The sequence below is a fragment of the Notothenia rossii genome (assembly GCF_949606895.1).
Source record: "Notothenia rossii genome assembly, chromosome: 11".
NCBI classification, from domain to species: Eukaryota; Metazoa; Chordata; class Actinopteri; order Perciformes; family Nototheniidae; genus Notothenia; species Notothenia rossii.
The window spans coordinates 32,476,193-32,489,830 of NC_136910.1; the positions used below are offsets into that span (position 1 = coordinate 32,476,193).

The 13,638-nt window shown below is 40.8% G+C and overlaps 1 protein-coding gene across 1 annotated transcript in view; it reads left to right on the top strand.

The window, feature by feature from the left end:
• Positions 1-10,424, top strand: part of LOC307025435 (early estrogen-induced gene 1 protein-like) — a 44,091-nt gene extending 33,667 nt beyond the window's left edge. The window contains 9 exon segments of the mRNA XM_079660103.1: positions 3,070-3,186; positions 3,432-3,478; positions 4,009-4,169; positions 4,500-4,595; positions 5,150-5,307; positions 5,309-5,355; positions 6,786-6,907; positions 6,991-7,060; positions 7,140-10,424. Coding sequence (XP_079516229.1) covers positions 3,070-3,186; positions 3,432-3,478; positions 4,009-4,169; positions 4,500-4,595; positions 5,150-5,307; positions 5,309-5,355; positions 6,786-6,907; positions 6,991-7,060; positions 7,140-7,185 — 864 coding nt within the window. The 3' untranslated portion in view covers positions 7,186-10,424.
• The last annotated feature ends 3,214 nt before the right edge of the window (positions 10,425-13,638 follow it).

Genomic DNA, 13,638 nt, shown 5'->3' on the forward strand with positions numbered 1-13,638 from the left:
GTGGCGTTTCCATATAGCGTAGCACCGGCTAGCGGGTACTTTTTCCCTCTTTTTCCGGCCCCATAAAATCGTGGGTCTATCAGGCCAGGGCCAGGGCTGAACTAGTGACGTCAACACTCTCGACTGCTGACTGGTCAGAGAGAATCGTCACAAGATCGCGCGCGAGATCATCCCTAGCATCGCATATATATCTAGAAGCAAGCTTGCAGCATTTTTATACACAGCATTTTTGTAAACGGAGGAGCTACAAAAATGGCAACGTCAAAGAAAAGCACCCCGTGGTCGACCGAGGAGGTGACGACGTTCCTACATCTCATTGGGGATGATAAAATCCAGCGGGAGCTCGACAGAACAACCAGGACAATTCCGTGTTCCAGGATGTCTCTGCACAGATGCCCCGCCTACACTGCGTTGCTACCCAAGGTCCTAAACTGTAATGGAAATGGGGCTCTTTTTCTCCCTCCCAGAGGCAAACGTTTGCTCTTTCTGTACATCTCTCCGATAGTCCACCAGCAGATGACAAACACCCACCTCTCCGCCTCTCCCAAGGAACGAGGGAACCGTGCGACAGTTTCAGTTAGATTTTCTTTCGCCGGTCAACATGTCCGTTAAAGTTGAAATCTTCCGGACAAAATTTGAAAAGTGCCGGTCAAAGGTCTTCTTTGTTATTTATTGAGCTTTAGAACAAATTGATAACGACTCTATATAATAATATAAGAATAAAAAACGGAGCCTCTCTTTTCCTCCCCCTCTTCTGAGAGCCCAGCAGCTGATCTCTGAGCAGGAGAGTTGGGGAGAGGCGTGCTCTGGCGTCATCGTTATCAGGACATGATCGTATAGGCGTAAACACGGAGCCGTTTGCCCCCCCAGAGCATTTAGTTTGCAGATCTACCCACCTTGGAACCCGTTATCGTTATCGTTTTCTGCGTTTCCGTGTCGGCCTCGTGTAGCCGAACCGTCTATCTGATACAGAACTGTAACAGATATGACCGTTATCGTCCTCGTGTGGCCGGGGCTTTAGTGTGCATGTGCCTGCTAAGGAGCATGATTCAGCTCTGGAAATATCACTAATGGATATTGGGCTTTTTTAATGGGACAGGAGGAAAGGTAAATGAATCATTCAAGACACAGGAGTTATCCTTTGGGAACATGAATATTCCGTGCTAATGTCATGGAAATTCGGCCAGGGGTGTGTGGTCACTCCAGGAGACAGTGGGACGTGCAACTCAGAGAAGAGCAGCACAAGCGCTCAAAGAGCTTTTACGCACCGCCTACACTGTGTTTACCATCATCCGAACAGCTAAAGAGTGACCGCAGGCTGGTTACGTTTTAACCACACACACCTCTACACACAAACACACAAGGAGATGTCCGGTCACCAAGCCGCATGATATGTGTGTGTGTGATCTGCTCAACTCCGCTCTGTGCAGGGGCGGACTGGGACTTGCCTTGCTCAAGGGCACCACGGCAGGGCAGGTGGTGAACCGGGACCTCTCCAATTAGAAGTCCACACTCTATATCTTAGGTCTGGTCGGGGACTTGAACCAGCGACCCTACGGCTCACAGTCCAAGCCCCTACTGACTTAGCCACTGCTGGACAATCAAAACTATACACAATATCAACACGTTATCCCGACTTTTTATTTTCTCTCTTTTTTTTCAGGTTCCTTTAGGGCAGTGTTTCTCAAAGTAGGGGGCGTAGAGGCATGACAGGGGGCGGCGTGAGAGACCAGGAGGAAAAATTGTTATAAAAAAAGAAAAAAAATCAGAATTTGAAAAATTATTGATTCGAAAATAATATGATTCAGTACAGTAAAATTACGTCTGGGTATCTGTATTTTATTCAAGCTCGGTTCTGTGTGGAACGAGCCATTTTGTGTGTGTGCGCAAGCGAGACAGAGAGAGACCGGTGCCGGAGATCGTTGTTGTTATCTTCTGGTGCTAGCGAGCTACGCTAACGGATATAAGGAGATTTTTCAACAACAAGGTGGAGGAGAGTCCTCTCCTGTCAGACTGAGAGACTCAGTGAACTAAAGGGCTCTGAGTGTTTAGATAGTTAACTTTAGTCTAAGTTATCTCAGTGGGTCTCAAACGTTTTGGTCACCATTAATGTAAACAATTATTTCCAAGGCACACGTTTATATGATCATTATAGTTATACAAAAATAAGAGAATAAATGAAAAACAGGTTTGAAGTATTATATGACAGTAAAAAAAGAATAAAGTTTAAAAGGGGAGTGATTTGTAAAATATCCATAAAGAAAAGGTTAATCTGTTTCCAGTTCTGTTTCATATGGGTGTTGAGAGATGTATCCATAGATCTCTTCATTTTGCTCTCTAAGTGCACCAGATTGATGCTTTTAACTTCAATATTTAAAAATAAATCTTGCTGTGCAGCAGTTTTCACGACTCTCACTGGACCAACGTTTTGGATGCACAATCCAATCAGATATCATCTTCTTCTGTGTCAAAACAATCTTGTTATGAAATACTAGTCGTGATAATATTTGTTCTGAACCCATCGAAGTACTTGATCAATTACATCTTCACATTTTGAGCAATAACTTCTATTAAAAAAATAAGTATTTATCGATTCACTGGGAGCACATATGGAACACATCTGAATAAATATGTTAATATGATGGACAATGACAGACACACACCACCAAACACTGTGACCCCTCAAGTGAGAAGCAGTGCTGACTGAGCGAAGATCATGAAACACGAGGTTAAAGGACATCGCTCTCTTTCACTGCATTCACGTCCTTTGAGAAGAAATGAGCCACACTTTCTACTTTCAATGTTTTAAACACATTACACCAATTCTGTTCTCATTTCTCTCCTCCTGTCTGTGTGTTTGTCTGTCTGTCTGTCTGTCTGTCTGTCTGTGTGTGTGTGTGTGTCTGTCTGTCTGTCTGTCTGTCTGTCTGTCTGTCTGTCTGTCTGTCTGTCTGTCTGTCTGTCTGTCTGTCTGTCTGTCTGTCTGTCTGTCTGTCTGTCTGTCTGTGTCTCTCTCTCTGTCTGTCTGTCTCTCTGTCTGTGTGTGTCTGTCTGTCTGTCTGTCTGCAGCTAGGTTTTGCTGATCTCAACATAGCTGAGTTTGCTGGTTCAGGCTCCACCGTTCGCTGTTGCATCCTGGAGGGTTATGACACCAAAAACACCCGGCAGGACAACTCTATCCTCAAGGCAGGGACAAACACACACACACACACACACACACACACACACACACACACACACACACACACACACACACACACACACACACACACACACACACACACACACACACACACACACACACACACACACACACACACACACACACACACACACACACACACACACACACACACACACACAGACACACACACACACACACTGCACCGATCATCCCTGTGGTTTAGTAACACATCTGTCTTCATTTATAGGTAACAATTGGAATGACTCTCCTGTCTGGGGATCCCTGCTTTAAAACGTGAGTTCCTCTTGGTCAGGGATTCGGACTCTGTGCACACCCTATCAGAAAAAACACAAACAAGCTATAACTTTAACCTATACTTGTTACATTTTGGTAAATTAGACCGATGGTGTAGATGAGCCAGAGTAAGCCAAAGGACCTATTCGTAGTTCCAGTTTGCTGTGTATGCATTGATGCACATTAAACCAATTTGTGAACATTCAGTCTTGATGAACATACAGCCAATACTGTAAGATATATGATATTAACAGTCACACTGAATCTTAAAATATGAGTATCATGTGTGTTCATATTCTACTTAACAATGACTCAGCAAAGGAGTACCATTTTATTGCAAGATTACACCAACCTAAAACTTAGTGTTTCAATATTATATAATGCATAATTATATAATAACATACTTGCTATACAACTTCAATATCTACATTTAAGTTTTTTGACAATCCCAGCATGTAACTGTCCCTGTTCCCCTCTGACCCACAAATGAGACTGTGACTGTGGTGACTTTTAGTTTTTGACATCACTAGGCCTCCCAACACGACCAAATCTGTCTCCATTGGAGACGAGGACCCAACCCTGCAGCTGGACTGTAAGGGGGAGAGCACTGACCCAACAGGGCAGCCACTGGGGGGCGTCAGCGGGGGGGCGTGCACCTTCAAACCCAGACAGTTATCAGTACGTAGCTCAGGTAACTGCTCAGCATGGTTCCCTGTGTCCTTAGCGTTTTAATGGTAATATAAGTAGATCAAGATAACATACAAATATTTAAATTACATCCCAAAATGATTAAAGAGTAAGTACTATTCCAATTTTGTCTAGGTATTCAAGACAACATTTTACAAAATAAAACAAAAAATTGCCAGTTGGCAAGTTCTGATGTGAAAAACCTAAATGTTTGAAAGTGACAGAGAGACACGGCTAAAGGCTTCAGAATGGACCGGATCATGTTTCTGATCCATGGTCTGCAGTCAGATGTGTGTGTGTGTGTGTCTGTGTGTTTACGGTGTGATTTCTGCAGGGCTTCCTGAGGAGGGGGAGTGTGTGTCAGAGGAGGTCTTCCACACTGGTCATATTCGCAGCTCCAGCCAAGCCAGCCAGCACAGCAAGATCTCAGGTCAGGAGGGGGGGGGGGCATCTGGCATGTTCTAATACCACATTCCATCATGTGCACTGTTAATAATGAATGCATATTACATTAGTTTCCCTACCTGATTGCACTGACAAAACTGAAACATTGATTTTAATTCAATGTTTTATGTCAACAGATTTCTCATAACTGTATTACTGCAGGTTAGTTGAAATCAATAGTATTAAGTTGAACCTAATATTTTTTATTTAAACGTAATATTATTGCTTTCAACTAACCTAATACAGTTATATCATATGTAATTGATTACATAATACGTTTATTAAAGTCAACGAAAGTTTTTCGGTGCAGCATTCATTCTGTACTCACCACTACTGTCACTAATTGGTCCTTTTAACTAAAATGGGGGGTTTTCATTCAGTCATTGAACCAAACACTTCCTGCAGATGTTTCAGTCTTTAGAGACACTCAGGCTTTATGTGAAACGACAAGGTCAAGACTAAGATCATGAACTGTTTGTCTAGAGTCTACACCACACTTCCACAAACATATATCTCCTCTCCTCTTCTCCTCTCCTCCAGGCTACAGCACGGCTCACTCTCGCTGCTCCAGCCTGACTGACCTCAGTCACCAGAGGAACGCCTCCTCCAGCAGTAGTGTTTCCACTGGGTTAGCCCGGAACGCCCCCTCAACCCCCACCGAGCCTCAGCGACATGCATCTCCCACCAAACCAGAGAGGCCCCCCCCCCCCCTCTGCAGCAGCCCTCATGTCCAACAGATCCTCCAGGTAGATACACACCTGTGACACAACACCGAGGCGTGTCTGGAAAGCATCACTCTGACAGAAGTCTGAATCTCAGGCATGTGGAAACCTGCAAGCCAGAAATTCTTTAGGCACTCATGATGTGAGAGGAGGATTGTGTGGAGTGTGTGTTGCTCACACTGAATGCCAACCAGCACAAAAACAAGCCTCATACCCTCACTCCTCATGTGCTGTTGTCAAAGAGCAACTATAATAATAAAATGACACTATCTATACCTGACAGTAAATACTTACACACTTTATTTGAACACACATTTCCTTTTCGTAGCATTTGATCAGTTATAAAGTCCATTAATCATACAAAACATTCCTCCTAAAATTACAAAATGCATTTCATCAACTAGCGACGCATTCTGCTGAATGAAATGTTGTTTGGTTTGATTTAGACCATTTTGGTCCAGACATCTGAGTTCTCCAGAGGACAAATAATCTGATTTCATCCAGAACCACAGAGTGTGTCACTAAATCATTTCAGAACTAAAACAACTCTCATAAGCTGCAGTTTTCTTTAGGGCTTAACAGCAAATGTTGGCATGCTAACACTAAATTATAGAGAAGGGGCAACATCATTGTGCAAGGTCACGCCCTCTGTTCACATTCATTTATTCATTTTCAACCACAAGCCCACAGTGACAACAAACACAACACAGAGAAAACCCTTTAATGAAACATGCTCTAAGAAGTTTAGTTCAGCAGCTTTGTTTTAAAGGCTAAGGAGATCAGTAGGTGAGGAGACAGCTGAAATGGTAGCTAACGCTACATGTCTTCATGAAGCTCCTGAAACAATATCATGTTAAAACGTTGGCCCCAATGCTAACAGCATTGATATCTATGCAAAGTGGGGTGTTATAACTATTTCAGCGATCTGTTTTCTTTCTGATTATCATGTTACTGAGAATATAGCTATTAAAAGTACATTTTTAAAGTGTAATGTAGTCTGTGTCTTAATTCAGATACACTACCATGTCGTACTCTGTGAACACTTTTTTTTATGTCAACAAATGTCACATACTGTAACTGTATTAGGTTAGTGGAAAGCTGTAATATTAGGTTTAAACAGGTTCAACTTAATATTATTGCTTTCAACTAACTTAATGTGAAATGTGTTGACTTAATACTTTTAATTAAAGTCAACGGTTTAGTTTTTGCAGCGTACTTGGGTAGTGGGTGAATTTGAAATGGTATAGCTACAGAGGAGCTCTATCAGCTCTGAAACACACAGTGCCTGTCAGTCGATAAATTCAGTGTTTATTTTGGGTCTGCTCATGGGATTTGCTTAGAAAAAGATCACTCAACCCCCCCTCTAAAATGATCAATTGTGGCAAAAAGGAGGACGTTAATGCTTCCTGACTTTGAGTGTACTTCAGACATTAATGTTATTTTCCTGTCGTCAGGAGGAAGAAGGACCCGGTGGAGAGGCAGCCCAGCTGTGTGGACGACACCCGCATCGATGCAGGCGACATCGTGGAGAAGATCGTCCAGAGCCAGAACTTTTCTGACAGCAGCAACAATGAAGGTAGGACAGAGTTTATGGGATGTAGTTCAGCATGTGTGTATCATAATTTAAACGTCTCTCCCGGATTCCTTGTTTTCCTTCAGACAGCAACTTGAGACTGTTTGTCAGTAAAGATGGAACCACCGCCCTCAGCGGGACACAGCTCTCCAACAGGTACGCAGTTTTTATCTACTGTATCTTTTAACAATCTACTTTCTTTTATCTGACCGAGCATGTTTCTGTGTTTTCCCAGAGGAACACCTGGTATCTTTGAGCCGGTGGTCATCGAGACTCACTGAGAGATATCACCTCTCCAGCTCATCAGCTGGGAATGATTGTGTGACATCAGATTGTCTGTGACTGTATGTGCAAGGTTTCATACTGTACTTCAGTGCACACGACTTGAAATAAGTCGACAATATAAATGAGGAACGTTTATTAATTAATCAGGAGGTACACTGAAACGTTGACTTTATCTAAATGTATTAAGTTGAACCTATTTAAACATAATATTATTGCTTTCGATTAACCTAATACAGTTATGTGAAATGTGTTGACATCATACATTGAATTAAGTCAACGTTTCCGTTTTTTCAGTGTGGGAGGGGTGCGAGACATGATTACTGTATTTTCTCAAATGAAGGAAAAAAGGTATTTTTTACTATATTAAATTATGTTATAAGTAGATTTTAAAATATTCAGATTTGCTCCCGCGTGTTGCCATGTTGATTTACGGTTCTAGTTGTTTGCTGTTAATGCAGAATGAACGTGTCCTCTATGTATCTGTTTGACTTTAAAACACTGGCAGCCGTGCAGAGGAAACCTTCCTCCTCTTTATTGCCAAGCTTCTATCATGGAACGTCCAGGTTGAGTTTTGTTGCAGCAGCAAACGTTGGCAGCAGATGAGCTAGAATCAAACTGAACTTATTCAATGAGACATACGAGTAAATCAGAGCAGTGAAATACACTGCTCATGTTTTATCTGTCGTAAATATAGCAGTAATATAAGCACTGCATTCTATTTGAGGATTTTCAGTAATACAATAATGTCCTCTACATTGGGTGTGTGTCAAACCTGTCACTGGCTTAGCAGGTTCATTGATCACTCATTTTGCACAGTCCCTGCAGAATGATTTAAAAAAAAATGAGCTCAATTGAATATTTTCCAATATTTCTTTAAGGAAATTGAAGTTAAAGCTAAATATGTTTTCTACAGCACAGTACACATGTGAGCTCCTGGACATCTCCTCTTAACTCTTCCTTAACTCCCCCGACCATCACTGATCATTTTTTATCTAATGGCTCACATTTCTCCCTCACAGTCATTGGGCAGTCTGATGAGCTGCAATGCATTTTTGGGGCATTTTTAGCTGGCGTCTAATATAAAATTCAAGATTAATGACACATCCAGGCAAAAATCCACAAACAATTTGAACACCATACTGTTTTCATGATTACGTTAGTCTGGGATTTGGAACACTGTCAGGCCTTGAATAGAACAGAGCCATCGTTCATTTGTATTAGTAGTGTGTTCACATGTAATAATGTCTGCCAGAAAAAAGGACTATAAAGGGATTTAGCTTTCGTGCCTGTTATTGTTAATGATGATGGCAAACAAAACAGATACACTCATTTCTTAAATGAAAACAGGGAGGGGTCTGAACTTTTATATCCTTCCTCCCCATGGCTAATATTATTAGCTTTAGCTGAACTATCCAATGAAAAGACACGTGATACATGCAAATGCAAAAAAAACTTTAAAATGATTTAAAGTTCTACAGTTAGCATTGTTACAACTACAGTTGCACAATTAATTTCTTTTACACTTTTGCAAGAGATGTGTTGGTGATGTTTCACTGATCAAGGGACCAGTCTGAAACACACCCAGTGAGACTTTGACCAGGGCTACGTGCAAGAGTTACTTGAACAATACCCTGAAAACCCCTGCATCCTGGGAACTATAGTGCAACACTGAAATGATGCTGCGTTCAGGAGGGCCTCGTTAACTTATAAAAATGACTTTTCTGCGGTCCAGGTGATGGATTCACCTCTAATGACCACACAAGTCAGATATGATTATATCCTGTTATTTGTTTTTGCATTTTATTTACGCAGATTCTTTTATCTAAAGCAACTTACAATAAGTGCAATCAACGATGAGTAAGAATCAAGAATGACTTAGGCCAAACCTTTCTTATTGTTACGTAGAGGAATAAGAAGTTTATTTATTCGTGAGCTTTTAAAGGCCAGGATGCAGTGAAAGCAGCTTCCAGATGTTTCTCCTGCTTGATGCGTTGATGAGCACCTCCTGAACGCAGCATCAGAGCCATGAAAGGCTGGAACTGGAACATTCGCTTTTATTCTTTTATTATATTGTTTAAAACTTGATCACTCTATATATGTACTTAATATACTATTTTTGCACTGGTGTACTCTCTGAGGAGGATTGTTAGAAACCACTAAAAGGAATTGGGAAATGCATGGTTGTCTTAAATGTCATGTTCTTTTTTTATTTCTTTATTTCTTTTATTTGTATTTGAATGCTTCTGTTGTTGGGGAAATGTGTATATTGGTGTATCTCACAAAGGCTGCTCTTATGAGACAGCACAAAGCATGTATTCATATGGCTGGCCATATGTAACTGTCCTTCCTCTGCACTTACTAAGTACTTTGAATCTGAATGCTCTTGTAAACTAAACAAGAATGATGGATTTTTTGGTAATGTACTTGCTTCCTCTTGGGTTGTTAAACTTTGGCTAGATTCACTCCTATCCATGTCAAACCCAGACTACTCCCTAAGTGCTCCCCAATAAGCTGAGCTCAGAATGCAGACTATTAGAAGATCAGGACACGATGAAGACAGGCTGCGAATAAGTTCATTAGAACTGCATTGTTTGATTCAAGCAGCAGAAGAAGCAGTTAACGTCATTGATATATCACATAATGGAGTTGTTATGGCTATTGTGTTAGCAAACAATTGGAAAGAGAACATTCATGAGGAATGTTTATGACACTCTCTTTCTAGTTTGGTCTCAACCAAATCCTAAATCACATTTATGACTCTTCCCCACTACATGCTTCTTTCTTCACCAGCTAGTTGCTATTTTCTTCTATGTTCAGTTTGCTGCTGGATCGTAGGTATTCTGAGATCTTTTTGTGGGGCAGGGTGCACATCAGCAGATGCTTCTTGTGGTTAGCAAACTAAACATGTTTAATGTTTTTAAAAAGTGATTATTATAAGTCGAAATAGCTTGAACAACACTTCTAATCTTGTTTCACTGATTAAAATGAGGTACGAATTCCTGACTGAATTAGCTTTTGTTAAAGTCAAGAGGTTTTCACTTTTTCCAACCTACTCAGTAAATGTTTGAATTATTTATTCAATATGGACAAGAACAAAATAAGCATTTGTGTGCTATGAGTTACATTTAAAACCATATTTTAGAACACAGGTTATTCCAAGGGTTCACTCACTTGTTCTTGCCACTGTGGTTCTTTTTCTGAGAGGAACAGCTTGTGAACTCTGTCCCTGTGTGGAGTTAACACTGAGGGGGGGGGGGGGGGGGGGGTCTGAGGTCAGTCCCACAGCTGCGGCAGCACAAAGACCTGTTGAACTCTGACACAGTACAGTAGATGCTCACCAACAGGACTTGTGTGTGTTTCTGTATGTGCGGTGAGTGTGTGTGTGTGTTTCTGTATGTGCGGTGTGTGTATGGTAATGTCTGTGCTAGTGTGTGTGTGTGTGTGTGTGTGTGTGTGTGTGTGTGTGTGTTTCTGTATGTGCGGTGTGTGTATGGTAATGTCTGTGTGAGTGTGTGTGTGTTTCTGTATGTGCGGTGTGTGTATGGTAATGTCTGTGTGAGTGTGTGTGTGTTTCTGTATGTGCGGTGTGTGTATGGTAATGACTGTATTTGTGTGTTTCTGTATGTGCGGTGAGTGTATGGTAATGTCTGTGTGAGTGTGTGTGTGTTTCTGTATGTGCGGTGTGTGTATGGTAATGTCTGTGTGAGTGTGTGTGTGTGTTTCTGTATGTGCGGTGTGTGTATGGTAATGTCTGTATGTGTGTGTTTCTGTATGTGCGGTGTGTGTATGGCAATGTCTGTGTGAGTGTGTGTGTGTGTTTCTGTATGTTAGGTGTGTGTATGGTAATGTCTGTGTGTGTGTGTGTGTGTGTGTTTCTGTATGTTAGGTGTGTGTATGGCAATGTCTGTGCGAGTGTGTGTGTGTTTCTGTATGTGCGGTGTGTGTATGGTAATGTCTGTGTGTGTGTGTGTTTCTGTATGTGCGGTGTGTGTATGGTAATGTCTGTATGAGTGTGTGTGTGTTTCTGTATGTGCGGTGTGTGTATGGTAATGTCTGTGTGAGTGTGCCACTGTTTGCATGCTGGACATGCATGTTTGACTGACCTTTTGATCTTGGCTCTGGTCTATCAATCCCTGTAATAACTGCATAAACACGAGGACCAAGTGTAAGCCACTACTGGTGAACATAGGGCATACTGGGGTGTCCCATGGGGGGTCAGATTTATCACAGCTGTCCACATTATAACATGGAAATGATGGATATCGATACAGTTTAGTGCCAGGAAGAAGTCAACTAGTGGCCTACTTTCATTTCTGTTTCTTTAAACACATGCTTTTCTTTTTATTCCCCTTTTCTAATACTAATCCGTATGTATCATTTGATGGTTATGAATGCAGCTCTCTAGTCCCCCACCTGAACACACTGAAAAGGCTGTGTGCCGTTTCACTTAAAGGGCCCATGTCATGCTTTTCCGGTTATTACCCGTCCCCTTGTGTGTTATGTAGCTTTTTATGCATGTAAACGGTCTGAAGAGTCACAAACCCTCAAAGTACACCCTGTAGCGAGTAAAACTCGAACACAGAAAATACCTGTCTCTGCTGCCCCAGAACGCCTCGTTGGACATTTCTCTTTTTCGATTTGTTTCTCACACACCAGGACCTTTAGCGTAAATGTTCAACTATCAGGGAGTCCCCATTGACTTGCATAGAGCTTCCTGGTTGGTAATAGACGAGTTGGGATCGCTGAGAAATGCTCTCCGCAGACCCATTCTCACAGCGTTATAATTATAAACCTTTTTCTTACACAATATCAAGCCACACTTATTGTTTTTACATCGGCTGTTTGTGTGTGCTCAGGATGAGTTTCGCGCTGTCCCGCTGTATCGCCGACCTGGAAACCACACCAGTAAGCCAGATCATTGAGCAGCAGCGAGCCTTGCAACGTCCCGACCAATCAGAGCAAACTGGGCTCACAGGGAGGGGGGGCGGAGCTCCAACAAGCCGTTTAGGACAGAGAGTGAATACCATCGTGAATACACATACTATACAGAGATTCTGTATGCGAAACCAATGTGAGTTTGGCAAATTGCACAATATAAATCTATTCTAGTAGACCTCAACAATGGAATTATGATCAGTAGAAATGGCCATGACATGGGACCTTTAATGAACCATGGTTACACATGTATCCATCTATTCTATTTCCTTTTCTCTTCAGTCCAGCGGGCTGCTCTGCAGATGTGTACAGAACTATATGTAAAGGTTCATATTTGATGGTGAAAACAAGTTTATACAAATTATCTTTTCAAATTAAGTTTAGCTTTAAAAATGTGGACCTATACTTGTCAAATTAGTAGACTTATATCAAATAAACCTTTATAAATATAAATGTTTAGCATTGCATATATGAAATAAAAAGTGTCTGTCTACATGTTTGATACCTTTTATAAATTGTGCTCAAACATCAAACTGTGAATGAAAGGTATTTTTTTCAATTTGTAACTCAGAAATACAAATGTTTTATCTCCATGTATCAAAAATGATTTGAAATACAAACCAAATTGAAAAAGATCTGTGTTGTTAGTCAATGGGTAGAGGATTAACGATATTATTTGCATAGACATGCATACCAAATAAAATGGAATCATCACTATTGTGTTTTCATTTGGATTGATTTGTTTTTCATATACACTGCATGACTGATGCCCCACACCGCTACAATCTAAGTATTGAATCTTCACAATATTAAAAATAAAACAACATAGGAAAATGGGTTAATTCAACTAAAAATACCAAATAGTCAGCATTGGAAATATATTCAAACCCATTCATTATTTTCACATTCTTTGTCTTGCAGTTTTTATTTTTAATTGATAAAAGGTTTTTCCTATTACTCTATCCCCAATAACCCATAATGACTAAGAGAAAACGTGATTTAAGAACACATTGCAAATTGATTAGAAACCAAAAAGTTCTCAAACTTGTGGTCAGAGGGGTCAATAACTGCTTCTCTTTCAGAGTGAACCCAGCTAAAGTGACTCAAACAGCATTTTAAATGAATTCTGAGTGTACTAAGAGATTTCAGTTTTTTTTTTTTATGTGCTAAAATGTATTGAAACCCTTTCACACTGTGTCCTCATGCTTTAATCTGAATTGACTATCATTGCTATGTTATTATGTGTAACATACAGTAAAATTGTGTCTTGAGAAAAAAAAAGGCCCACTAACTAGTCTGTCACATCATTGGCACTCTTCTTCAGTCCACCCTTGCTAAGGTACAGAAGAAGGTGCAGTTCTGAAAAAAACTAGTAAATTAACCTTAAGATATTTCTAACTTCTGTCACATGGTCAAATTGCATTTAATTTAAATACAACGTATTAGAAAATGGCTATGGTGATGATAATGGTTATGTTACGTTAGGTACGGATTTGAAGATCACAACTCAGATA